We start from the raw sequence: 27,893 nt of genomic DNA, 5'->3' as shown, positions 1-27,893 counted from the left end.
TAGACTGTCCTTAGGCTGCAAAGGATCAATCATTTCCAAAGCAATTAATGGAGCGGTAAAACTTACATATGCGCTTATTATAGAGACGTTAATTCTATGATCCCTGAACGCACGCATTACTTTGAAATATCATTTGGAAAATGCATAACAGATATCCTATTTCAGTGGTGACCTCCAGCAGTTATCTTCTAATAACATTTTATCCATCAGCTCGGCCAAACATATGAATCCTGGAAGAGGTACCTGAATGCACGTACATGTAAGTGTCGGGCCGGCGGTTGTTCGTTTTAATAGATAACGCCATCAGCCGAACGACGGCGGCAGCCCAGAGTGACTGCCGTAGAGACGGGCGCAGATCGACCGCCAGCGATCAATGGTCGACACCTCACGTCGGCGGCGACACGGCACTTTGGAGGACGACACGCGGCCGGTGCCCTCATCAATGTTTACCTTCAATATGGCCCACAGCCGCGCCGAAACGTCGTTCGGCGAGGACAAACAGTGAAATTGCAGGAAGCAAATCGAATGGGATATCGAGCGATGAAATTTAAAATATGAATCAAATGGAGATAGATGTGTAGGTATTGGTAGGGTCACTTAAGCAAGCAATAGGCTAGTGCAACGACATGTTAAAAGCTCAGTTGATTGGAAGAATAAATGCGTCATCATTTCATCACCTTATAAACCCTTTAGTTGTAAAATGCATTCCATTGGACACGTTCATATTCCGTACAATTTCACTCAGCAGTTAACAATGAAACGCGCCATGTACTTACATCAGTCAACAGTTCACACAAGCAACGCCATTCACCTGGTGCCGATTCATACTCGACCCATTTGTACAGTCACTGATATTTTGTCCGGAGTCCACCGAAAATGTTGCGTTTGCGTTCATCCCCTTAAACGTAGCAGGCATCGCTAACGCTCTACCGAACATCATCGAATCATTCAACAAAGCCAATTTCAACAAACAGGTAGAACGAGCATTCACACGGTTTCATATTTTCGTTTTGATGGCACCAACACTTTTTTATACAATTTTACCCAAACTCGTATAACCTTTTACACAGTTGTGTGACGTATGTCAAGGTAATCTGCCGAATCTGAGACGCTCTCAGAACACAAGTGCCTAATGCGACACACCGCGGCCCTCGCCATGGGCCCTGCGTTGGCCAGTGAGACGGTGCAGTCACCTGGCCGTGACGTCACACAGCCAGCGGCGCCATTACGACGTCACAGGGCTGCCAATTCATCAGGACAGTGCTCGACTCACCTGGTGGCCTGTGTCATTTAACAGCGCTCTTCTGCGAAGAGTGAATTAAACGCCAGCGTCGAGGAATTCGGCGAGCCGGTTGGCTACCAACGCAAACCAGACTACAGATACGATTAAAACAGTGTTCACTTTGTGATTCAAACACATACAAGCACGATAAGTTACATATGCATCGTTCATATCGTATTTTTAGATGAAGACAGAAATGCTCTAAAATTTTCATTAGTAACGGATGAATAATTTGCAACCTAATTCATTTATGTAGAGGACCCTGATTGAAACCAGTGGACGGAGGCGTCACGCCGCTCATGTCTAAACGTTTATACGTTTGAGCTAAAGACACCTCCCTGTCTCAAACACACCAGAGCAAGTCTCGGATATACACCACACGCATCACGCCACAATATATAGCTCTGCAGGTAGGTGGGTCGAACTGAGGATGCAATGATGCATACAGTTCATTTCACATATACACGCACGAGTCATACAATACCGACATGACATGTACAACACAGTTAAGGCCGGGCTGGCTCAAGCCACAAAGCCTCAGACACTCTTCGTCAAAAGACATGGTCGTTATTTTCTTGAATAGCGAACCCATCTTTCGAGTTATAAGTAGTTCTGGTCACTGTCAGCTCGACCTAACTTGGCTCTGTGACGATCTACATACTAGTTCAGTGAACTACCTCAACACGTCACTAGTTTCACGAGATGGCACAGCTTCGCACACCTTCACAATAACGCCATGTACTAAACGACGTCGTGAATCTGTCACTTTGTCACCAGCATGACCGATTCAAAAGCACAAAAATGACACCCATGACCCAATACTAAGTGCGTCCATTGGTGCCAGTTCAACTATCTCTCACTGGTGTTCCAGTGACTGCGCCACGCGGCTTCAGTCACAGAATCTCACTATGACCGTCTCTAGCCGCCCTGGCCGTCTCAGGTCACGCTCTGACCGCCCCACTCTGACCGTCTATTTGCGCGGTGAGGCTAGGACTGAGCCCCGCGGCGCAGCTAACTGTACCCGTATGACGAGTCTGAGCCCGCCTGGCACGGCCTCCGCCGCTCCAACGCATCCAACCGTTTTAGGGTTTCAAATGGGCTCGCAGCCTGCCTGTCTCCGCTGTCGCTGCTCGCTGCACTGCGCAGCTCGTCGCCGGGTCCCGGCACCAGCGGTCGGTTGAACCTGCCGTAGACCGGGTCGCGACCGCGCACACTGTCGCCGGCGCCTCTGTGCAGACTTCCCGCCGAAGAGTGCTCTCCGATAAGGTTCTCTCGATAGCCCCCTGTGCCGGCGCCGAAGTAGGCCGTGCTGTAGTTGTCGCTCGGCGCTGTTCGGTAGGTGACAGGGGAGTGCCTCTCCCTCTCCCGGCACGGTACATGGTACCGGGAAGGGTCGGACGGCAGAGTAGGCTGGAAGCTGACGGTGGCGTGCGGCGGTGGTGTGATGTGTCCCGAGCCGACCGTGCTGCGACCCATGGACAGGTCCAGCTCACTGTCCGGCCGCTGGAAGCCGGTGAACCCGGGCGGGGCAGGCTCCGAGCCAGCGTCCTTGGCCTTTCGCCGCATACAGAGCCGGCCGACCAGGAACCCTAGGCCGAGCAGCAGGCAGACGGTGACCCCGAGCGTGAGGTACAGGATCAGCCGCTCCTGGCCGTCTGAAACACACAGCGGCAGGTGTCAAAGGGGGAGTCATTAGAGCAGGGAGACGAGGAGCGTCAGGTACAGAATCAGCCGCTCCTGACCGTCTGAAACACATAGCGGAGACGTTAGGTGCAGGATCAGCCGCTATTGGCCGTCTTAAACACACAGCGGCCGGTATCAGAGCAGATAGGCTTGAGTGGAGAAACGGACCGCAACATGCTCAGGAGGCGGCTATATAATATACATACAGCATGGTCAGTGATCAGCACCATACCAAGCGTGGCTAGAAGATGGTCTAGCTGAACACCTGTCCTGACACACCGGTGGCGCCCTCATAACGAAGTAGGTTAGAGCTGTCTCGATTTCGTGATAGCCTAATTAATGGACACCATACCATGACACAAGTTCATAAATCTCGGCTCAGCAGAAGAGATCCGATAGCTGTCCCATTAAAGGGACCCTCCCACCTTAACATTAGTTTTGAGTTGAGATAGCCAAGTTTGCGGCCAGGCTCAGAAACCACCATTTATCCTGGTCGCAACCCCCGCAGCTTTATGGTGTTCAAGAAATTTCTTCCCTTTACTTGCAGGGTGGGACCAGCGTGGTCCCTATCTCTTAACCATTACGGGAGTCTGATGACGTCATCAGGCTTTCGAACGTCCGTTAAATGTTTGACTAAAACGTTTTGTAGCACGCGGTGGTATATGCTGCTTTGCGCGCAACAAATGCCGCACTTTCAAATAAAGTCGCTAGGAACAGCGGAGATCCCAAAAAGTAAACAAAAGTAAAAGTCTAATATCTTGAAAACCGGTGAATATTTTTCGATGAAATTTGGTAGATATTCGTTTTTGCTCTTTCTGAACCGGGCGACATCACTTTCATGCCAATTCATTAACTTTTTTGAAGGTGGGAGGGTCCCTTTAATATGCTACAATGTGGCGACCCCGTTTCTTGACAACGGAGAATAATTGGCCAGTTTGGGGCTCTATTCACACCTGGTTGGTCGCCACGAAAACTTATAAGTGGTCTCATTAAGGCCAGCTAGGCTGCTGGCGGGGGTCAATCGATATCTGAGCAGTAACTCAACACCCAGTGGCACCTCATTATAGCACACAATAAATTGAAATGTTTTCAGATGATGAAGCATACACAAAACCTTATTAGAGACGCACAGAAGCGATGCAAGCCATGCAGTGAGCACTCATGCAACACAACAACAAAAACATCGACAAAAAATCGGCATACAATACTAACACGCATTAATACATACAACACAGATATAGTCCTACAAACACAAACAAAGTCTACATACAAAACAAAAACACATTCACAATTTCCACTCGCGCACGCATTCGCTGCCTACCCGTGCACACATATGTGTAATCGGCAAGCTTTGCGCCGATTAAAGTTTATCTGTTTCACCGGCGAGAGGAGCCCGGTGACCATATGATGTCTGGACAGGAATTTAATTCAACGGTTTTGCGCGTGATCGTCTGCTATTCAATTGTTGCTACAGGTATGAACTCGAAGCTGTCCTAGATACTGCAATTAAAATGTGTTTATTATGTACGGCATATTATTAGAATGGTAAACACTCTTACTCATGCTCTCGGCTTTACTGACCAATTAGTATAATGTTTTATATAGCGGATGCCGCGATCGGAGCATCTCATGGTGCACTATGTTTTCGCCCATCAGCTGATCACGGCAGGTGTTCGGCTGACTTGGGCGGGGAGTCTGGTATCGAGAGCTCTAGGAGTGAGGTTGCGCTCCTGGCTCTGTTAAAATGTAATCTAAAGCTAAATACAATGTAATTTTCTTCACTTTTGAGTATGTCGATTCACCTTCAGTAAACACGGGTTTACATTTGGTGGCAGCGGTGGGATCGACTTAGTCGAAATGAAGATTGGAGCCCGAACCGACGTCCTCGGTTTTCGCGGCCTCAAGAAATCAAGTTTTCAACTGACTGTTTGAAATCTTCGGAGCAGCTATCGCCAGTACAAGATGTCTGCTGTTGGTTTTCCGGCTCTGCAACACTCTGACGAGTTGTCAGTTAGCCGGTAAGGTCGGTCGACGTCGCCTTTTGTCCCGACTGAAGACTGCGACATGTTGGCCGCTGCACGGCGACTGTCCAGCAGTGCCGTCTGTTCCCGCTAGCACCGAGCTCCGCTTCTTGAGCTGTGCTACGGTCGACTGATCCTCGGTCCACTTGGCTTTGCAAGTGTCGACTGACTACTGAGCGCCGTTGCTGCAACACATTTCATCAAGTTTATCGCAAGATGGACCAGTTACGAGCCGTCATGGAGATCGATCAGCCAAGGGCTATCGAAGCAAGAGGAGCCTAGTCTCAAGCTGCGCTGTTTCCCTGCTTCTTCAATCTTCGTGGTACCGGTTACCTGCAGTCTCAGCTGTGATGGAGGTGACGTCCGTGAGGAGGCTGAGAGACAGCGATCAGTGCGCAGTGGCCTGCGGTGATCTCGGCCCAGCCGTCGCGCTGCTGCGGCCTGCGAGTTCCGTGTGCAGTGTTCAGTGATTTGGTGCGCGAGTGGTGAGCGAGTGACGAGTCGGCACCGCCATAGCGATTGGCGTCCGACCTCCTCGCTGCTGGTGATCGGCACCAGCCGGCCGTATCGCCCACCGCGACTCGGCTCGGAGCTCTGCCCAGCACTGCGGCCCGTTGGCGCTGCACGGGACCGCGTCAGCTGATTCGAGGAGCAGCAGGCAAGGCACCGGATGGAGAGGACTGGCCTTCACTGCACTCACGGTACTGTGCCTGGGGAACTGGGATTTCGGGGTCGGTGAACTGTGTTTTGAGTGTTTGACAATGAACAATTCAGTAGTGGTGTCAGAGCAATGTGCGAAAAAATCAAAGTGAATACGCAGTGGAAATGGTGTTGGAGTTCACTGTAAAGCTAGGTCAGGTTTGGCTAACCAGTTAATGTGGTACCTAAACAGGAATTTAAAATGAGTTCTTTTATTGTACCGGCACCCCGTTTCGGTGGGAAGGGCTCATTGTCCCGTTTCCGTGAGGATTTTCAAACGTTTGGTCGGCTTCAGGGCTGGGATGAGGGACAGCAGCTTTCTTTTCTGCCACTGACCCTAGAAGGCATTGCACGGGATGCTTATGATGCTCTGAGCTCGAGTCAGAAGGGATCCCTGGACAGCGTTTTCAATGGTTTGCGGGAAACGTTCACAGTGGGGACCACAATCGACGCGCACATTCGTCTGACCGAGTTAAAGTATGACCCCGCCGAGTCTCTGGACGAGTTCCTTGTGCGGTTTAAGTCTCTGGTAAGGCGCTCCTTCCCAGATCAGCCGACCGATGGTCTACTTTTTAACTACTTTCTGTCAGCCGTCCCCGAGAAATATCGCTCAGAGATTGTGATGGCGGGAATTACTGATTTCCCAGCCGCCGTGCAAAAGGTGAGCAATATCCGCAGCGCTGAGGTGCTGCGAAGCGCGTCAGTGCGTCAGGTAGAGGTGCAGGCGCCGATGTTGCGCCTGATACTCGATCGCATCGAGCAGCTCGAGCGGCGTCTGGACGGCCCCGGACGCCCCGAGCGGACCGGACGGCGCCGCGGGTCGCAGCCGTCCCGGGCAAACGAGGCGCCGGCGCGCGCCTGCTGGGCCTGTGGTGGTGCTGATCACGTGCGGTCCCGATGCCGTTTTCGTGATAGCACCTGCCACTCGTGTGGTAAGAAGGGACACCTGGCAGCCGTGTGCCAAGATCCGCCGGGAAACGCCGACCGGGGCCCAGGTCAAAGCCCGAGGCCGGGTCCCGCGGCAACACCCGAACAGTAAGTGATGCTGGTGACAGCGTACAGCTCAACCCAGATATGACCTTCCCGGCTAGGATCTGTGGGGTTGAGTGTAACTGTTTGTTGGATACGGGTTCAACGATAAGTATCATTAATAAGGCAGTGTTTGATGCTTTACCGAACGCCACTTTGAGTATGACAGCGACACGGGCGCGGACGGCCGCGCAGGAACAGTTGCCTCTCCTAGGGAGAACTGTCCTTTCCGTTCAGATAGGTCGCGTACAAAAGACTGTTCCCTTTTATGTGTCAGATGTGATTGATGTGCCCTGCCTGTTTGGCATTGATTTCCTTCAGCACGTGCAACCGTGTGTAATAGATCTGCAGCGGAAATGCCTGAGCTTTGTGCCGTCGGAGGCAGTTCGATCTGTTTCAGCGGAGGCAGTGACTGTAGGAACCGTGGTTCTGGGCAAAGATATTACCGTTCCACCCGGTAGTGAGACGGTGGTTCGTGGATTTTCTCACAATTGTGACTACAGGGGTTCTGCTCTGATTGAACCTTCTTGGGATAAACCGGGATTAGAGGTTGTGAGGAGCATAGTGGAAGTGTCTGGCACGAGCGTTCCATTAGTATTGCGAAACAACTCTGATCGTTTTGTTACTGTACCCAAGCACGCTGAGCTGGCTCAGTTAGAGGTAGGGTTTTCAGAGGAGCCTAAAGTAAAAGAGTCTGAGCTTAAAGAGTCTGTGAACTTGGAAGAATTAGTGAACTTAGAGGGAGTAGATATAACGTCATCACAGAGAGCTGCCCTTTTTCGCGTCCTTAAAAAGTACGAGTCAATGTTCGATGGTCACGTGGGCCACACCACTCTGGTGGAGCACCGTATCGATACGGGTGACAGCCCTCCGATCAGACAGGCCCCACGCAGAATTCCGCCGCACCTCAAAGAGGAGGTGAAGGCTCAGCTAGACGAGTTAGTCAGACAGGGGATCTTAGAGGAGTCAGAGGGCACGTGGGCGTCACCAATTTGCGTGGTTCGTAAGAAGGACGGGTCGGCGAGAATAGTAGCCGATTTGCGTCGATTGAATTCTGTGTCGCGAGTCCCCGCCTATCCGATAGCCAGAATTGATGACACGTTAGATGCGCTGTCGGGATCGTCGCTATTTTGTACCCTTGATATGAACTCGGCTTACCATCAGATGTCAATTGCACCGGAGGACAGAGAAAAGGCAACGATCGTGACACCTTTCTCGTGTCTGCAGTACACACGGGTTTGTTTTGGTCTCGCAGGAGCGCCAGCGAGCTGTGCTCGTCTGCTGAACATAGTGTTAGGGGATATTGCACCGGAAAAATGTGTGAGTTACTTTGACGACATCATTGTGCACGGGTCAACCTTTCAGAGTGTTCTGGAGTCACTGGATTGTGTTTTGAGTCGTCTCATGGATGCAGGGCTGACTTTGAACTTGAAAAAGTGTCAGTTTTTCCGGAAAAAGGTCACCTATCTGGGACATGAAGTGTCAGGGGAGGGTATCAAGGCCGATCCTGTCAAGGTGGAGAAGGTGCGTGACTGGCCTGTGCCCAGATCAGCCAAGGGGATGTCCAGTTTTCTTGGGCTAGCTTCGTACTTTAGACGGTACATTAAGAACTTTGCGGATATTGCAGCGCCGCTGTTCCGCCTCACGATTAAGGATCAAAAGTTTGAATGGTCAGACAGCGCTCAAATTGCTTTTGATTCATTGAAGAAGGCCTTATGCGAGTCACCAGTGCTTGCGTTTCCGCGTTTTGATTCAGAGGCAGGTCCATTCATTTTGGAGACGGACGCCAGTGGAGAGTGTATGGGAGCCGTTTTGCTGCAGGTGCAGAATGGTGTCGAGCGTCCAGTCGCTTACGGCAGCCAGACGCTGTCAAAGTCACAGAGAAATTACTCTACCACGAAGCGTGAGTTATTAGCGTGTGTTCATTTTGTGCAACATTTTAACCACTACCTTCAGGGAGCGAGATTTCAACTACGTACTGATCATAGTAGTCTGCAGTGGTTATTGAACTTTAAGAACCCAACCGGCATGCTAGCCAGGTGGTTTGAAGTTTTGGGGAATTATCAATTTGATATTTCTTATCGCCCGGGGGCCACTAATACAGCAGCTGATGGTCTGAGCCGGCGCCCCGAGAGCACAGCTGACGCAGGCGTGCAGACTGAGGAAGCGCGGTGCCATCAGATCAATGCGAATCTGTGGTCCACCAGTTTCATGAAAGACGAGCAAGGTAAGGACGCAACAATTTCAGAGATCGTGAAGCATCTTTCTTCGGGACAGCGTCCACATCGCCGCAGTGTCGACAGGTCCTTGCGTCCCCTGCTGAGACAGTGGTCCCGACTGACCCTTCTTGACGGTGTCCTGTACCGAAAGTACCGCAGGAGGGCGAGAGATGAGTTTCAGCTGCAGCTGGTGATTCCGCGATCTCTCGTGACCGGTGTGCTGACGTCACTGCACAGCGGCCCGACCGCCGGTCACCCCGGACCGGACAGGCTACACGCAGCAGTGACCCGACGCTTCTTCTGGGTAGGGATGTTGTCAGACGTCAAGGAGTTCTGCAAGCGCTGTGAGCGGTGTTCATCCAGAAGTCAGCCGGTGCCGAGACCGAGAGCCGCGCTGGGTGAACTGCATGCTTCCGAGCCGTTCGAGACGGTAGCGATCGATTTTCTGACTAACCTACCAGTGACGCCGAGTGGTCATAAGCATTTGTTGGTGGTGATCGATCACTTCACTCGCTGGTGTGAGGTGTTCCCGCTGAAGGATATGACGGCCACCACAGTAGCGTCCACTCTGGTAAGCGAATTCTTTTCCAGGTACGGGTGCCCGAGGAAGCTCCATTCAGATTGTGCCGCCAATTTCACGGGTCAGGTGATTGCCGAGATGTGTCGTCTTTTCGGCATCGAGAAAACAAAGATAAGTGCCTATCATCCAGAGGGTGACGGTAAGGTCGAGAGGATGATGAGGACTCTGCTCGACATGCTTTCGAAGTATCTCGACGCCAATCACGATCAGTGGGACGAGCACCTCCCATTGTTGATGCTGGGGTACAGATCGCTCGAGCACAGTGCGCTGGGCTACAGTCCGTATTTTCTCATGTTCGGTAAAGAGCCGCGCCTGCCTGTGGAGGCTGAGCTCCAGGTTCCAGTCGCGAGCAAATCTCAGACCGTCACTGAATATGTAGATAAGCTACGCGAGTCTTTGAGAATTGCACACAAGCATGCGCTACAGGTATCTGACGCTTCACATGGGAAAAACAAACGTTTCTACGAAAAACGAATGAATGAGCTTGACTACAAAGAGGGAGATTTGGTATTTTTGCACAAAGCTGTGGTTCCTAAGGGACAATATTACAAGTTTGTGAGACCGTGGAAGGCTGCGGTGATTGTAGCAAAGGTAGGGGACTTGAACTATCGTATCAGGGTCACGGGCTCCAGGAAAACATTACTGGTTCACCATAATCGTTTGAAGCCGCGAACTGAGCCGATAGTTACCCCACCTGAGCCAGAGGTCACTGAGAGTCAGGATGGGGCTGGTGCTGATGCTGCGTCACCGGTGACACGCGCTCAGACCACGCCGCCAGCAGAGATAGAGTCGGTCTCCGTGGACAGTGGGTCAGCGGATGACCCGGCTGGTGTCACAGCCTGGGCACGATTGCCCATCACCGGCACAGCTGTGCAAGGTAAGGAGCCGGCGATTGAGGAGCAATCGTCCGGCACAGACCAGATGGCGGTGCCGACACCCGAGTGTCGACCGGTACCCCCGAGGTCTGAGGTACCGCCGCCGGTGCCAGCCAGACGGTCCGAGCGACGGACTCGACCGCCTGATCGCTTTGTTCCAGGCTTGTAGGTAGCCTGATTAACATGAATGCTTCAAAAGGCAAGAGGTAAGAGGTGCGCTCAAATTAACGTAAAATCAGTCGCCCTGATTTTCCTTTTAACTAGCTCAGCAGGCAATCGGTTGGCTCCTGGCGCCGGAGTGCGACAGATTTGTTTAACTCTTTATGGAAAGAGAGTGTGCGCTTCGAGCTAGATTCGGTCAATCCCTGGGGACGTTTCTGATTGACATGTCAATGTCATTAAACTCAGTTTGAGTAGGAGCCCTCTAGCAGCCTGTTCAGAGCATCATGGCATGGGATGTAAATAGCATGGTCTGGTTAGCCTGTGTTTGGGATGGGACCCAGGGTACCCATTGCCATCATTGACGGTTAGCCATACCTGTTCAGCTAGCTAGTTGATAAGTGAGCGATGCTGCGCGATGACGTGTTTGTGTTTTTCGTTGTTGCTGACTGCCAGTCCACGTCAGCCGGATGCTGCCAGGCATCATTTAGCGACCACGGTGTTATGGTGTCGTGTGGCGCGTGCTGCAACTGCTGATGTTATCGCATGTGTCAATGAGTGTTTCTAGATGTAAGTGCACGCCTTTCATTCAAAGGAGGGAGAAGTGTAATCGGCAAGCTTTGCGCCGATTAAAGTTTATCTGTTTCACCGGCGAGAGGAGCCCGGTGACCATATGATGTCTGGACAGGAATTTAATTCAACGGTTTTGCGCGTGATCGTCTGCTATTCAATTGTTGCTACAGGTATGAACTCGAAGCTGTCCTAGATACTGCAATTAAAATGTGTTTATTATGTACGGCATATTATTAGAATGGTAAACACTCTTACTCATGCTCTCGGCTTTACTGACCAATTAGTATAATGTTTTATATAGCGGATGCCGCGATCGGAGCATCTCATGGTGCACTATGTTTTCGCCCATCAGCTGATCACGGCAGGTGTTCGGCTGACTTGGGCGGGGAGTCTGGTATCGAGAGCTCTAGGAGTGAGGTTGCGCTCCTGGCTCTGTTAAAATGTAATCTAAAGCTAAATACAATGTAATTTTCTTCACTTTTGAGTATGTCGATTCACCTTCAGTAAACACGGGTTTACATATGCAGAGACGTATGGGTCGCAGTTCGGTATAGATGACCCCAGCCCAACGTCACCGATCACGCCATTACTTTGCCCCCACCACCACCACCACCATGCCACAGATTGGCCCACCTCTCTGTCACCCCTGCCCAGTCCCCACCAGTCCCAGCACATTCACAATGACGCCCAGTCATAAAATATGACTACGCGTGCATTGGAGCGGCGACAATCCATTACTGGGCTGCGATCAGAAGGCGCGGCCGCCGGCCGCCACTCGATTGGCCCGTTATGTTCATATAGCAACGCACGCTGTTTGGAGGACAGTGACATGTTCATATGGCGACGCACATTGTTTGGAGGACTGTGGCATGATAGAGACGCACGTCGTTCGGAGGATGGTGGAATGTTAAAAAAGTTATGTAAGTCGTTTGGGAGGTCATTCGTGTCATCCGAGAATACGACCGCTGTTGGATGGTGAAGCCTGTAGCGTAATGTGCGGTTGAGGACAGAGGCAGGCGAGCTGATTAACACGCTATGAAATACATCTGCCTCAGAGAAGAGAGCTCCGTGCCATCTCCCGAGACCAAATTGTATCGACAACACCGTCTGCACCGACATCACTTTAGCGTCGCTATGAACAAATAAACCATCGGAACAAGGCTCGATTGGCATTAGCGATAAATTTTAACGCACCGCATTCAGACGCTGGACAATTATCTAAATGAAATATTGACATCAGATCACCACTCTTTGCCATTCATCACTGCGTGGTGACTGGTGATGTCATTCGCATATTTGCGTATTGCGGCACAGCATAGATTCAGGCGTCAACTAGCAACGCCATCTATGAACAGTAGAGAACACTACAGAGAAGCAGAGCCGCGGTGGGGCGGTCAGAAAACAGCGCCGCAGTATCCACCAATCAATAGCAGCTCAGATCATTAATCTTTTTTACCTTTACTCACTATTGAGTATTGTTCGTCTAAACAACCGTGAACTATAGCGCAACACGGGCTGTTCCAGGAGTCAGCGCCTAGTACGCCGCCTTTGTCTGGCGCTCGCCTGCCGGTCGCGCCGGTTTTGTCACAGTCCGCCACCAATCACAGTGGCCGGCTGAATGGTCGTTCACCTGTCGTGGGCGGCCTCCCTGGACTGACGCGCACCCGGCGGCCCTGGTCGACAATGAGGCCAATTACGCGACCATTATTGGTGAGCGGCAGGCCGGCAAACACAGGCCACCAATCAGCGGTTCAATGTTGCAGCTGCCCCGACCATCCAACTGTCTGTGCCACTGTGTACAGTACGTTCGAGCGGCCTCGGTAAGCGATGTAAGGGGAGGTCGTTTGAAAAAGTTCGTTAGCAAACAGTCGTTAAAGTTTGATAGTTTGCTTGATGAATATCTAAATATGATTTTAAAGGGACCCTCCCACCTTCAAAAAAGTTAATGAATTGGCATGAAAGTGATGTCCCTTGGTTCAGAAAGAGCGAAAACGAATTTCTACCAAATTTCACCGAAAAATATTCACTGGTTTTCAAGATATTAGGCTTTTACTTTTGTTTACTTTTTGGGATCTCCCTGTTACTAGCGACTTTATTTGGAAGCAATAATTTGGCAGCCTTAAAGTGCGGCAGACGTTGCGCGCAAAGCAGCGTATACCACCACGTGTTAACGATGGTTTTAGTCTAAGATTTAAAAACCGTTAGATCTCCGCTGACGTCACAAATTCTAAGGGGGCATACCAATGCATTAGCCCCTTAGAATCCGAAAACTGCAAGTTTGAAATTCCATATCTTCGAATTAAAGCATTTCTCGATGTTGTGAGTGCCCAAACCGGTATTTGCAGGCCATGGCCACCAATTTGGCTATCTCAACTCAAAACTAATGTTAAGGTGGGAGGGTCCCTTTAACGTCGGCCCATTCATTTACGCTACAGGCACTCCAAGCATGGGAAGCACAGTAGTCTTGCGATTGAATTGAATGGATTGCGATAGTTTAATTTAATTGGTTATTTCATGTTGCACTTTACAGTGCACGCAGATATTGCCGGGATCACCAGATACATGCAAACTTAAGTTTCAACCAACAAAGCACCGTGAACCCAACATCATTTGTTTGGTGACGGAGGAATCGAAACAAGACGAGCAAGGGCGTAACCGTCACATAAATGTTGAAAGATTATAAGTTGATATTTCTGCGGACGAGTCTTCCGTGGCTTTCGGGTTAGTGGAGAGTGGGAACAGCTCCTTCGCAACTAAGCAACACTGGGGACCGACATGAAGAAAATAGTTGCATACTTAAGCTGAAACCTTTAAGTTGTGGCCATTATCCAGTTGTCTTTTCTAATTGTAATGAACTATGACGCAATGAGCAATCTCGAACTGCCAACAAAGTAGGTTGGTGCTAAGTAAAGCGATGAGCTGTGTGTCTCAGAAGTGTAATAAGGTCTTTGGTCAATAAAGGTATACAGTTTTTAATATTAAAATAAATAAATAAATGTTTCAAGTGCGTGTCGTTGATCACAGTTGACCGCTCATGTTTATGTGCACAGCGACAACTTTCGTCCTGCGAAACGGGTCTGGCAATCGTACCAACACATGCCAAGGAGCAATATTGCCAGTGTGTAGCGCCACCCACCCAACGAGCGAGGCGCCCGCTGGCGGGCCATTACACCGACTGCCTGATGTGCTCGCATCATCCATCCTTCCATGATAATTGTATGTCCAGCGTCGGAAGGACAGAGTTCACACAGGGCAGGACACGCGCACATTCAGTGTTGGACTAGTTACTCAGGTAAATGGAAAATCAATATAAATATAAAATGCATACGATGTGTACCTATAGTTAAAATAAAATATAAATGGATTCATTTTTTGTCTTATCTTTACATACAATTTATCGCCGAAATTCGAAAGCATTCCTCGTCGCGCGCGACGGAGAACGCTATCTAGAAAGCGCGTGATGTTTGTAAAAAAACAAGTTCAAATATCGAAGTGGTCTGGTCACCTGGTCTCAAGGGCCATGTGCAGGAAGTTCGTGACACCGGGCACGGTTCGTCGGTGCACGGTGGCAGGATCACACACCACTAGTACTTACTTTCGTCGACAGATGGCACGTCGCGCGCCTCCATCTCGGACGGTTCGACGGGATCCTCCAGCTCAGCAGAGGGCGCCTCGGTCATATTTTGTTGGTAATCTTCATCCACTTGTGAGGCGTATCGCTCCTTCAATATCTCCTTAGGAACTGTAAAGTCAAACAGAAACCGATATGAACGTTACATAAATGCGATGTTCAGAGTCGTGCTTATTCGTTCGTCTAAAATAATAAAATCAAAGTAGCCGGAGCATCGAACTAACAAACGGTACGTCCGTTGCGCCTTGTGGGCATACAAACTCAAAGACACATTGCGTGCCGCATTCGTCCTCGGTTTCTCACACTCTACTTCCGTCCGCTAACCCGCTGGGCGATCTAACCCGATCGGGATCGAATCGGGACTTACCGCAGGTGTATTTTGTGGTGAGGTACATGTTGTGGTCGGGACTCGGATACTTACCGCAGGTGTATTTCGTGGTGAGGTACATGTTGTGGTCGGGACTCGGGTACTTACCGCAGGTATATTTTGTGGTGAGGTACATGTTATGGTCGGGCGGACAGGAGCGTGTGAACAGCTCCGGGTCAGCCGACAGCTCACAGCTCGGCTTCCCCTGGCACCAGCTGATCATCTTCTCAGAGGTCAGACTCGAGTGACAATCTGAAAATGAGAAACAATCAGATTCATCGCATTCATGTGAGGTTAACCAGATTGTGCGGTTAACCGCAAGAGTGCGGGGTTACCGGACAGATAAGTTCCGATTAACTCATTTTGTGATAAGCATCGGACTCAACCACAAGAGCTGCAAGCGACACATTGAACTATAAAAATATGCTAAAGGTACTCCTCGAGAGTTATATAGAAGTTTCTTCAGACGCTTATGATCGCAGTGACACACCAGTTCCCAGCAATAAGCCAAACGTTCTGAGACTTGAGATCGATAGGCAGGTGCACAGTGCACACTTCGCTTTCCAACGTAGCCACATGTTCGCAAGTCAATTGATGGCTGTTCAGTGTTCACACAAGTTTCAGTAGTTAAATGCAAGGTCATGTAATGCTTTATCGGCTATGCATGATTGCGCAGTGTACCGTATGCGTCGACAGTTCCCAGCAAGAACATCCTAAGTGTCATTTTTTTTAATTGAGATTATTATACCATTCGACTCAGAGCTCGACGAGCTGAGTCGAATGGAATAAAAATATCAATTTCAAAAAATTAGACACTTAGGATGTTCTGTTCTTGCTGGAAACTGTCGACGTAATGAATTGTCCTGTACCGTGCGTACTGTGCTGTGTTCTGTGTTGTGTTATGTGCCGTGTCATCCCCTGTCGAATCGTTGCCTTGGACTGTGCTGTGCTGAGTTACATTGCCGTAGTTCTATTCTACCCGGTTCTCACCAGTAAGCCACACGCCAGGCGGCTGCAGACAGTGGACAGTGCTGTTATGTGTAGTGCTGTAACTATAGTGTGTCTCTCTCTGTGTGTGTGTGTGTGTGTGTAGTGTTTCATTTGTTCTCACCAGTAAGCCTCACGCCCGGCGGCTGGGGGCAGTGGACAGTGCTGTTATGTGTAGTGCTGTGTCTATAGTGTGTCTCTGTGTGTGAGTGTGTGTGTGTAGTGTTTCATTTGTTCTCACCAGTAAGCCTCACGCCCGGCGGCTGGGGGCAGTGGACGGTGCTGTTATGTGTAGTGCTGTAACTGTAGTGTGTCTCTGTGTGTGAGTGTGTGTGTGTAGTGTTTCATTTGTTCTCACCAGTAAGCCTCACGCCCGGCGGCTGGGGGCAGTGGACAGTGCTGTTATGTGTAGTGCTGTGTCTATAGTGTGTCTCTGTGTGTGAGTGTGTGTGTGTAGTGTTTCATTTGTTCTCACCAGTAAGCCTCACGCCCGGCGGCTGGGGGCAGTGGACGGTGCTGTTATGTGTAGTGCTGTAACTATAGTGTGTCTCTGTGTGTGAGTGTGTGTAGTGTTTCATTTGTTCTCACCAGTAAGCCTCACGCCCGGCGGCTGGGGGCAGTGGACAGTGCTGTTATGTGTAGTGCTGTAGTGTCTCTGTAGTGTCTATAGTGTGTCTGTGTGTGTGTGTGTGTACGAGTTGTATTTCATTTGTTCTCACCCGTAAGCCTCACGCCCGGCGGCTGGGGGTAGTGGACAGTGCTGTTATGTGTAGTGCTGTAGTGTCTCTGTAGTGTCTATAGTGTGTCTGTGTGTGTGTGTGTGTACGAGTAGTATTTCATTTGTTCTCACCCGTAAGCCTCACGCCCGGCGGCTGGGGGCAGTGGACAATGCTGTTATGTGTAGTGCTGTAGTGTCTGTGTAGTGTCTATAGTGCGTCCCTGTGTGTGAGTGTGTGTGTAGTGTTTCATTTGTTCTCACCAGTAAGCCTCACGCCCGGCGGCTGGGGGCAGTGGACAATGATGTGTAGTGCGGTAACTATAGTGTGTCTCTGTGTGTGAGTGTGTGTGTAGTGTTTCATTTGTTCTCACCCGTAAGCCTCACGCCAGGCGGCTGGGGGCAGTGGACAATGCTGTTATGTGTAGTGCTGTAGTGTCTCTGTAGTGTCTATAGTGTGTCTCTGTGTGTGAGTGTGTGTGTAGTGTTTCATTTGTTCTCACCAGTAAGCCTCACGCCAGGCGGCTGGGGGCAGTGGACAATGTTATTATGTGTAGTGCTGTAACTATAGTGTGTCTCTGTGTGTGAGTGTGTGTGTAGTGTTTCATTTGTTCTCACCCGTAAGCCTCACGCCAGGCGGCTGGGGGCAGTGGACAATGTTATTATGTGTAGTGCTGTAACTATAGTGTGTCTCTGTGTGTGAGTGTGTGTAGTGTTTCATTTGTTCTCACCAGTAAGCCTCACGCCCGGCGGCTGGGGGCAGTGGACAATGTTATTATGTGTAGTGCTGTAACTATAGTGTGTCTCTGTGTGTGAGTGTGTGTGTAGTGTTTCATTTGTTCTCACCAGTAAGCCTCACGCCCGGCGGCTGGGGGCAGTGGACAGTGCTGTTATGTGTAGTGATGTGTCTATAGTGTGTCTCTGTGTGTGAGTGTGTGTGTGTGTAGTGTTTCATTTGTTCTCACCAGTAAGCCTCACGCCCGGCGGCTGGGGGCAGTGGACGGTGCTGTTATGTGTAGTGCTGTGTAACTATAGTGTGTCTCTGTGTGTGAGTGTGTGTAGTGTTTCATTTCTTCTCACCAGTAAGCCTCACGCCCGGCGGCTGGGGGCAGTGGACAGTGCTGTTATGTGTAGTGCTGTAGTGTCTCTGTAGTGTCTATAGTGTGTCTGTGTGTGTGTGTGTGTACGAGTAGTATTTCATTTGTTCTCACCCGTAAGCCTCACGCCCGGCGGCTGGGGGCAGTGGACAGTGCTGTTATGTGTAGTGCTGTAGTGTCTCTGTAGCGTCTATAGTGTGTCTGTGTGTGTGTGTGTGTGTACGAGTAGTATTTCATTTGTTCTCACCCGTAAGCCTCACGCCCGGCGGCTGGGGGCAGTGGACAATGCTGTTATGTGTAGTGCTGTAGTGTCTGTGTAGTGTCTATAGTGCGTCCCTGTGTGTGAGTGTGTGTGTAGTGTTTCATTTGTTCTCACCAGTAAGCCTCACGCCCGGCGGCTGGGGGCAGTGGACAATGATGTGTAGTGCGGTAACTATAGTGTGTCTCTGTGTGTGAGTGTGTGTGTAGTGTTTCATTTGTTCTCACCCGTAAGCCTCACGCCAGGCGGCTGGGGGCAGTGGACAATGCTGTTATGTGTAGTGCTGTAGTGTCTCTGTAGTGTCTATAGTGTGTCTCTGTGTGTGAGTGTGTGTGTGGTGTTTCATTTGTTCTCACCAGTAAGCCTCACGCCAGCCGGCTGGGGGCAGTGGACAGTGCTATTATGTATAGTGCTGGTAACTATAGTGCGTCCCTGTGTGTGAGTGTGTGTGTAGTGTTTCACTTGTTCTCACCAGTAAGCCTCACGCCAGGCGGCTGGGGGCAGTGGACAATGCTATTATGTGTAGTGCTGTAGTGTCTCTGTAGTGTCTATAGTGTGTCTCTGTGTGTGGGTGTGTGTAGTGTTTCATTTGTTCTCACCAGTAAGCCTCACGCCCGGCGGCTGGGGGCAGTGGACAGATCCCCGCCGTTCGGTGCCGAACGAGGCCGAGTAGATGGCCACTCGGTGCTGGTCGCAGTAGATGGGTCGCCGCTGGCCCTGACACACCACCTTTGTCCGGAACTCGGCTGCGGAGAAACATGGCGTGTGGCGTCACACATAGGCTCAGAATCGTGTCTCGTGGCACATTGCAAAGCTATTCAAAATGCGATTTCGTCATCAAAGTATTTCTTTCATTGATAAACGGAAGTCTATAAGTAATCGGGTTCAACAAAAAAACTCACATTTCAGCAATAATCATAACAAACTCCTGAAATGGCAAGAGTAATAAACCTTTTGTCTTATAAAATAATGGATTTGTCACCGGGAGAAAATTACGTAACACAATATCAGATTCAAAACAAGTGTGCTCGAATATTGCGCCAGCACCATAAAAGCACCAACAATACTAAGCACAGGATATGGGCACACATCCCGTTTGAATCCCGCGAATTAAGCCGTCAAAGCCGAGGCCATTTGGAGCGTCGATGCCGCCGCTGCCCGGCGCACTCCGCAGTCCCCGTGTCACCTAACGGCGTGTTTTGCGCTGCGCACCCGTCACCGTTTAGGCGCGTGTGAGTGCGGGCAGATGCCGCCATCCGGAAGCGCTAAAAATAACAGCTCATTAGGCGGCCCGGACGGGGTGCCCAGCTTTTTCCGCTCGACTGAGACGAACCCACGCGATGATGGTTTGGTTGGAATACCAAAATTCCGTAAATATTCACCATTAACTGCACACCTACGCCTAATTGCCTACATACATGCACGCCTAGCATTTATATGGTATAATGTATATCCCTGCATGGAATTTATCACGTATCAAATTCATTCAAGTCTTATCAAGCTCGGATTTCGTACCTTATCACGTAGATCAAATACCGACTAGGCTGAAACCGATCCCCATCGCGTTGTCTGGTGGCGCTCGATCTTTCGCTGCGGAGCTAGTGGGCTGTGTCCATTGCTAGGATTGCGATATTAGCCAAGATCGGACGTCCTAGATGGCTAGAGCATGTGCCGGCTCTCACTAAAATGGCCGCTCCTCGAGACCAAATGGAATGTCGGTGTCCAAGATCGACAGCGGAATCAAAGGGATTACAAGGCTTAAGCTGTCGTTAACTACCCGCAACATCGGAAATACGTCATCTAACGGCATCTGAAGAGCTTTAACTTTCGTCTCTTTTGGTCCTGGAAATCGAAGAACTTCGCCAGAAAATGAGTCCAGCTTAATTGCAGGACTATTCTTACGAAGCGAAGAACGAGTTGAAACGGGCAATGGAAGGAAATTCTCGCATTTTAACACGTTCACTTATTTTTGACACATCCAATCAAAAGTAAGCACATCCAAACCAGACATGGGCATGGGTCCGAGTGATGAATCTATGATCTCAGTGGATCTCGAAGCAAAGTACAGATTGGGATATATGATCCCACCGGATCCGGCGTGAAAAATATATCTTGGATTTATGATATCATATGATCTGACGATAAATTAAGAACATGGATCTATGTTCTGAGTGGATCCCACCATGCACCACATTCATTTGATACCATGCTTTAAAGGGTTTCTATGCCAATAAGTGACACAAAACTATGGATTATGACGTGCGATCACATAAAATCACTAAAACAGAACGTTTGTGAGTTGAAACAAGTGCTTTTTTGGGATATATGTGTTGACAAAAATAAGTGAGGATCTATGATCTCACTGGATCTCAGGCAAAAAATGAGACTCGGATCTGTAATCCCTACGGATCTCTCGATAAATTACAGAGCTGGATCTATGATCCCGTCGGATCCGAGATCAGGATCCGTGGGATCAGATCCCAGATCGATTTTCCCGGATCCATGCACATGTCTGATCCAAACTACTAGTCACCATAGTCCATAGAATCCTCATCATGAGACCAATAGCATATAAGATAATAACTGTCAACACCAATAGTACGATCTCAATGTGCAGGTATATGCCCTGGTGGGCATTGTAACGATATAGAAAATTCAACTTCCTAATGCGCCAAATCAACAAGAATATCAGTGGATATGGATTTCGCTACCCTTTCAACTCCAAAGCAGAAGCACGCTCGTTGGGTTAAAGTGGATATGATGCATCTCCTATTTATTCACCGTTTATTTTTCTTTTGTAACTTCAGATGGTTCCCGACGGAGTGAATGTGTAAAATGCAAACAGCAGCTTCCTGTGGATCGGCACTGCTAGTTCCCACGAGCCGACGGACTTTACAAAAACATGTTCTACTGCCGGTGGCCGGATGTGCGAGACACGACATATCAACACAGGCGAGTGTTAGAGCACGATAAATGACCGTAACTGAAAACACAGAAAACTCGTGTCGATGGGATGTGAGAGGAACTGTTGAGGTAGCACAGCGGCAGTACTCACTCGGTCGGCATTTGTAGGCAACTTCGACGAATTTGCTGATACCCGGGCACGGGTCGACCCCGAACAGGGCAGCAGAGGTACGCAGCTGACACTGGCGCTTCCCGACGCAGGCGTCAATCACCACCTGTCACATGGGGACTGTCACACTCTGGCAGAGACTGTCATATGACGGCTGTCACAACTGACAGTCTCACAGCCACTGTCACACAGCAGTTAACACAGCCTCGCAGCGGCTATCACATGGTAGCTGTCGCAGTCTCAAAATTGACTGTCATATGACAATCGGCAGCTGTCATAACGGAGTCTCGCAGCGACTGTCACACCGGAGACATCGCAGCTCTGACACACGACCAGCGCGATGCCGTAAATAAAGGTTAGGCGGTTATATAAACATTTACTTAAAGTTATTTGTTTAATCAGCAACGAAAAGGTTCGCCGAAAAACTCCCTTTATGGCAGCTCACGGGTCATAAATTTGACACGATATATAAACTTAAGAGTTTTCGCACACAACTATACACATATGATCCTACATCAATCTTACATTTGACCTATACCTACTGATAGCTCGCCCCCCCCCCCCCCCGTTTACCACTACACCCCCGTTAAACCCCGTAAACCGGCGTCGCCATCCCCTGGCTCACCTTGAGCGCGCTCCTGTCCATGCAATCGGTGTAGTTGAAGCGGCGCATGTCGGCCGCCGATCCGCACAGTGTCGGGTTGGTGGCCAGTCGGCCGTACTGCACCAGCTGGATGGAGACGGTGGTGCCGGCCGGACACTCGAGTCGCAGCAGCTCGCCGTCACAGGAAGCCACCTGGAACGTGCGCAGCGTACCCGACAGCAGCGCTGGAACAGGGGAAACAGGGGGTTAGAGATGGGGAACTAAGGTCACAACATCGACAGTAGAGCCGTCAGCTGAGCCAGGGGAAACATGGGGTTAGAGATGGGGAACTAAGGTCACAATATCGACAGCAGCACTGGAACAGGGGGAACATGTGGGTTAGAGATGGGGAAATAAGCTCAACAATACCGGCAGCAGCACTGAAACACAGAACATGGAGGATAGAGATGAGGAATGACTATAAGACCATATTACCGGCAGCAGCGCTAGGAACACGACACAGAGGTCGATTGGCTGAATCACAATACCGACAAGAGCACTTCAAAACGAATATGTACGAGCATGTACGAGTATGATGGTGACTGAGCGATGAGCATGAAGATCGTTGCAAAAAGATTCAGGATACAGTACAGAGTGACATAAGTAAAGATGGAATGTCCAAGTCCCTCTCGTCACACGGTGGAAGCGCGAGAGCCACCTTCCTGAGCTATACGGCACAGCATAACTTCAGGCGTCAGACGCCAGTGCCATCTAGTGACAAGAATGCTACACTGTCGCGGACGGTTCCAGGGAATTTCAGTCTCGCGCATTAACATTTCCAGTAGTACGTGAATCACGTTTGTTCTGGGACCTTTGGCGCGGTGACACCGTTTTCTCCGAGCCATTTGGAAGCTCCGTCCCCTGACGGCTTCGCAACAGGCCAAACTGAGGCGCGGCGAGCGGTGCCAAGTGCGCCAGAGCTCCTCTCTCCCTCCGTCCCTCTCTCTCAGGCTGCTCCTGTCAGGTAACGCAGGCCAGCTGACGAGCGGCCTTCAGGTGACTGTGAGGTAGGCAGCAACACCAGCAGCGACCAGCAGCGTCCCCACAGCAGGGCAGGGGCCAGCAGTGCAGCACCATGGGAGAGGGCCCGACGGACCACCTGAAGTGGCACCCACTCTCGCTCACAGGCGAGTGAAGGACGACGGTGGACCAGCGGCGGAGCGAACAGAAAAAAAAGAATACTGGACACAATTCAGAAGGCAGAGAAAATGATGGCAAAAATGTTTTATTAAATAGGACTGTGGATAAAAGAATGTAAACGTGAGTGCGTGTGGATACATAGGAGAGAGAGTGAGAGAGAGAGAGAGAGGGGGAGAGGGAGGGAAGGAAAGAGTTGGGGGGAGAGAGCGGAAGAAGGAAAACGAAAAAAGAAAACATGTTTAAATCTAGGGCCACAGGCAGATATCGGCTACAGAATGGGTACTGCATGGACAGAAGGCTTTGGAAAGTGGAGAACTTATGATAAGTGAAGTGAGCGAAATATCCCGGTATCTGTAGGCATTCTGGGTCGTTTGGAACAGAGCTCTCGGCTGATGCCGCTCCCCGCCGGGCTAGCTCGCTCAGTTAAAACGTCTCCCTGGTTCAGCTACTGGTCGATGTCGCCCGAACTAGGCCAAGCGACGAGCTTCATCGAAACACCCTCGACGTCGCAGACACCAGATCCAGAGTTCACTTACAGTATTGGCTGTGAAAATAGCCGTGGGAACTTTGAAGCTCTTCCGTAAGGCTGCGTTTTTGAACCGTCGATCGTATTTCCAGCAAATGAAGCCATCAGTATAACAAACGGGATAGATAGGACCCATATTTGAAATGATAACAACCGATTTTTCGCCCATGCACATCGATTCACGGACTGAAGACGAGCGACGATGCGAGAATGTCATGAGGTCAAGGTAGAGGGCAACAGTTCCTGGCTGTTTGCTTCTCATTCTATATTCTTTGACGTAAGTTGGACGTGAAATCCGAGGATGAGACGTACTACGTAGTTACATATGCCTAGCCTATGATACCTAGATACCCATAGGTATGCTTAGATGAATACATACGCAGTTCGCAAAATAAAAAAGTGTAAATGACGGAGTGCAATTGCTTCAAATTGTGCCCATCAAAGTCCATACAGCAGCATTGAAACTGACTCGGAATCAACGCCCAAAATAAACCACCTGTGGTTACCTGCGCGGTAGAGGCCAAATAATGAACGTGCTTAGGTATTTTGTATACGAGTGCAGCACTCGGTGCAGGTGCAATACTGCATTACCAATGTTGGCGAAAGGCATATCTATTGCTCCTTTCTATTTAAGATTTTCGCATTTTAATTTATGCTCCTTATATTAAGTAGGTATAAAATGCATCCTACCTATAAACGCCTTAAATTTTACGACTAGAATCAACAATAAAGAATGCCTACTCTGCGTCAATGCTTTCAAAGAGGTAACAAAAGAATTCGTTGGTGCATTTCCGCCGTAGTTCATCTTATCCATATGCAGTAATAATGTTTTATAATCTTTGTTTATACAAGCTTATAACAATTAAATTATGCATGAAAAAATAAAAGCTCGAACCATATAGGAACCTAAAAAAAAATAATGTTATTTTTATAACCGAAGCCCTTTTCAGTGGTCTGCTGCTCGCTGACGACGCACTGTTTGCTAACAGGTGCGCCGTCTGTGAACGGGTGCAGTGCCACAGGTGCAGCTGAACACGAGCCGTGAGTGGCGGCCGGTACTGACACTGCCCCTTTCACACGGAGGAGGCCGAACACCTGTCTGCCAGGAGCACCAACAGCTGATCGGCAGAACGCCGCACTGTCCGGCGGCCCGGCACCCGCGCGCTGCATCAAACAGACTCCACAAACAAGCATACAACGAAGCGTGAGTATGTATGTTACACAACGAACCTGACGCGTGAGTTTGCGTACAAAGCTGAGGGTGGGGAACGGGGGTATACGTGCAGCGCGCATCACAGGGGCTCTGCGGTTTGGAGTGCGGCCAGCCTCTGTCACGGAATCTCTCCCTCGGGCGTAGATAAGCGCCCGATGGCAGCGGCCCCATCTGATGAGCTCCAGCGGCGCACACACAATGGCTGTGCGTCACCGAATGCCGCATCACCAGACAGCGTGCAGTCGTGCACCGAGGGCAGGCCGCCGAGGGTGATGACTAATAGGACCAAGGAGGCTGGAGGGAGAGCCGCCCCCGCCGCCCCCGCTGCCCCGCAGCCCCGCTGCCCCCGCTGCGCCGGGGCGCCGCGGAGTTCGGCCAGCTGGCACCCTGGCCCGAGTCGGTAGTTAAGTTCTGGGTGATTTCCCGCTATAATCCCGCGGTATGCAGACCGAAAGGTATTTGGTTTTCTTAGAGGTGCCCGAGGTGACCTGACCCCGACGGCGGAACGGAGAGGTCGGGACTGCAGCTTTGGTCGGCGATCGGTCCTTTGTTACGGCTCACGGCACGCATCGAGCTGGCATATTGGGTGTAATGAGGACCCACTGAACTGCCTCAGACATTCACCTGTGCTCTCATCCCGTCCCAGTCTGCTAACTCCTCCCACACACTCCCGAGTCCCGTTCTGCTCACTCCGGACTCCCACACACTTCTGCACGCCACAGTTTCCAGCTCTCTGGGGAATGAGCAGAGTGCAGAGCTCACCTCCTCCGAGGGAATTCTTGGTAACGCACACCGAAGCCCGGCGCGAAAAACGGAGGATTACGTAGTTTGTCGGTTCTGGGAAAACATCAAAGAAATCAGTGCTGAAATGTGCTGCTTGGAACATAACGACGGACGCCCGAAATATACCTGGCTCCTTGGGGCGCGTGTCGGAAATGGTGTACCAGTTTCGAGACAGGCACGTGCAGTGCAATCCATCGGCCTTAATTGAACTCCAGGAACATACCCTGATATAAAAGAGGTCTTGGCTTTGCTATATCAATGCCTGCAGTGTACTCGAGTCTCAGTAATGATATTTTACCGTGTTTATTTCGTATCTCAGAAGAGTTATCTTTAAATATCAACCAGGATTTTACATTAAACAGCGTCGGGAAATACCTGCCCCTTAAAATTCACCTCGGAAGACTTTTCGTCTCGTCTGGGTCGTAGGGTCTTTCCATTCCACCGCTCACATATCAAACATTCGGAGCAGAACAAAGACATAATCCCATTCCATAATTGAACGTCAACCGCGTCAGCATGGCTTAGCGTTCTAGCTTTCAGATATCAAAGAAAGCTTCATTTTTGAATTGCCCATTTCTGGGTGCTGCGGCGGTAAGACGTCATAACTGGCATCAATTAGCTCATTTAATTATGGTGCAGCTATTTGTGAACCTCAGCATGGCTGCTCTGTTTCCCTAAGCACATGATCGACGGCTCCTCGACTGGGCCTCCCATCGGGGAGCGGTGTGCAGAGTGGCACCGCGGTGTTTGAGCAAACATCCGACCCGCTCCGGGCGCCCTTGAACCCCCACACCGCCACCGGCCGGTGATCCATCCCAAACCGACCCCGGCGCCAAAAACGCAGCTGCGCGCGCGAGCCGCTCCATCGGCTCTACAGGACGGTGTAAACATCCCACCGGTGCTGATAGATGGACAAGTGCCTTCTCACGGATGCGTGTGATGGGATTTAAGGACACGCAAATAGTGAAAGACAGCTTGAGTGAAAGCTTTTAGGAACACTGAGATCACCAAGTCCTTAAACGTTTAAAGCGAAATCATTCAGCGTAAAACAAACTGTGATAATCGCTTGTTCGTTAGGTATTATGTCGTTGTGCACTAAAAGCTTCCTGAGGCATTTCACCCCCTCAGCTGAACTTCACAGAAGGGACTGAGCGAGATGATGCTACACGGCTTTTGCAGCGTAAATCTGACCAGTCATTTCTTTTGAATATGAGTCACAACCCCTGCAAACATGACACCACACAGGGAGAATTTACATCCGGAAATATTCAAACCATTAACCATTCAGTTTATGAAGGGCAAATTAGTTACACGAACATGAAGTATCAGTTGGTGAAACCTTCTCCCGGATGAAGCGATTCCGGAAATGGCACAGCAAGTAAGATTCACTAAATGTGTCACAATAACTAGCTCTTTAAGATTTTCTTAGCTGGGTTACGCTAAAGTCATAGTTCATACGCAAAGAGGGCCTGCCCGGGACGAGATAAAATACGGATATCAGATCCCGTCAATCGTCATGTCGAAAGTAACTCTATCCGACAGCAGAAAAGAAGCGTAGCTGCTTCTCGACTGCAAAGTAGCTTCCGGAAGCAATTAAGCCCATCACTCACCCAGCTGGTCCTCTCTGTAGATGCGCTGTGAGGTGACTCCGAGCAGACTCACGGCCAGCCAGCAGAGCCAGTGAAGTCGTGGAGACACAGCCGACCACCGGGGCCCCGGCCCGCCGGAAACCGCCATCGCCAACACGTCACACTGGCGATCGTCAGACACCACAGGACCCTCCGACCGCACTGTCCCACGAGACCCGACTGCACGGGGTGCGGCAGCGCGTCAGCGACTCACAGGTGCACCGACTGGCGGGTATAGCGTGCCACCAAACTAGCACAGTTCACCGGTGGGCGCCTCACGGTCCGCCGTCCCTCTGGGCCACTGGAGCGGCAGCCACCCCTCACGCGACCCCCTCGCAGCACGCACTGGCGGCGGGCCCGCTGGAAGCGGCGTCCGTTCGCAGGGGAGCGGCGGGTGCCCACCATGTGCGTCGATCTTGGCCACATCTGGCGCCTCGGCCGGCCGGCGCCTCGCCGCGCCGCCCCCGCCCCCGCCCGAAATAGGAGCGCCGCCGCGCCGACGACGACGCGGCGCTCGCGCGGCGCACGCTGCCGCTACCTGTTGCGGCTCCAACGGCCGGCGCACGGGGCCGCTGCGGCAGCTCGGCACGGAGCGCACGGGGCGAGCGCCGAGCGGGAGAAGTTAGGCAGTCATGTAGCGGCATGTAGCGTAGCCGATGTTTCTGTGGGGTTTGGCCCGACCGACTGGCTGACTCAGGCTCGCCGGGGGTG

General features: G+C 50.7%; 1 protein-coding gene across 1 annotated transcript; it reads right to left on the bottom strand.

Annotated features, from left to right (window-relative positions):
* Positions 1-693: 693 nt before the first annotated feature.
* On the bottom strand, positions 694-27,610 carry LOC122386072. Its single transcript, XM_043374863.1, has 7 exons — positions 27,165-27,610; positions 21,875-22,077; positions 21,232-21,355; positions 18,776-18,922; positions 15,227-15,370; positions 14,716-14,862; positions 694-2,937 (listed from the first exon to the last, which is right to left on the bottom strand). Exons 1-7 carry the CDS (start codon positions 27,289-27,291, stop codon positions 2,294-2,296), a joined length of 1,536 nt encoding a protein of 511 aa, XP_043230798.1. The 5' UTR covers positions 27,292-27,610; the 3' UTR covers positions 694-2,293.
* Between the last annotated feature and the right edge of the window lie 283 nt (positions 27,611-27,893).

Source organism: Amphibalanus amphitrite, unplaced genomic scaffold (assembly GCF_019059575.1).
Source record: "Amphibalanus amphitrite isolate SeventyFive unplaced genomic scaffold, NRLGWU_Aamphi_draft 000239F_arrow, whole genome shotgun sequence".
Lineage (NCBI taxonomy): Eukaryota > Metazoa > Arthropoda > Thecostraca > Balanomorpha > Balanidae > Amphibalanus > Amphibalanus amphitrite.
Note: the sequence above shows the minus strand (reverse complement) of the source record. Positions and strands in the feature narration are given on the sequence as shown.

Excerpts from the sequence above, each read along its gene's own strand:
- LOC122386072 (XM_043374863.1), bottom strand. The coding sequence starts at position 27,291 with ATGGCGGTTTCCGGCGGGCCGGGGCCCCGGTGGTCGGCTGTGTCTCCA. Across the intron at positions 22,078-27,164 it reads CTACAGAGAGGACCAGCTGG|CGCTGCTGTCGGGTACGCTG; the intron begins GTGAGTGATGGG and ends CCCCTGTTCCAG. Across the intron at positions 14,863-15,226 it reads CACCACAAAATATACCTGCG|TTCCTAAGGAGATATTGAAG; the intron begins GTAAGTACCCGA and ends TTGACTTTACAG.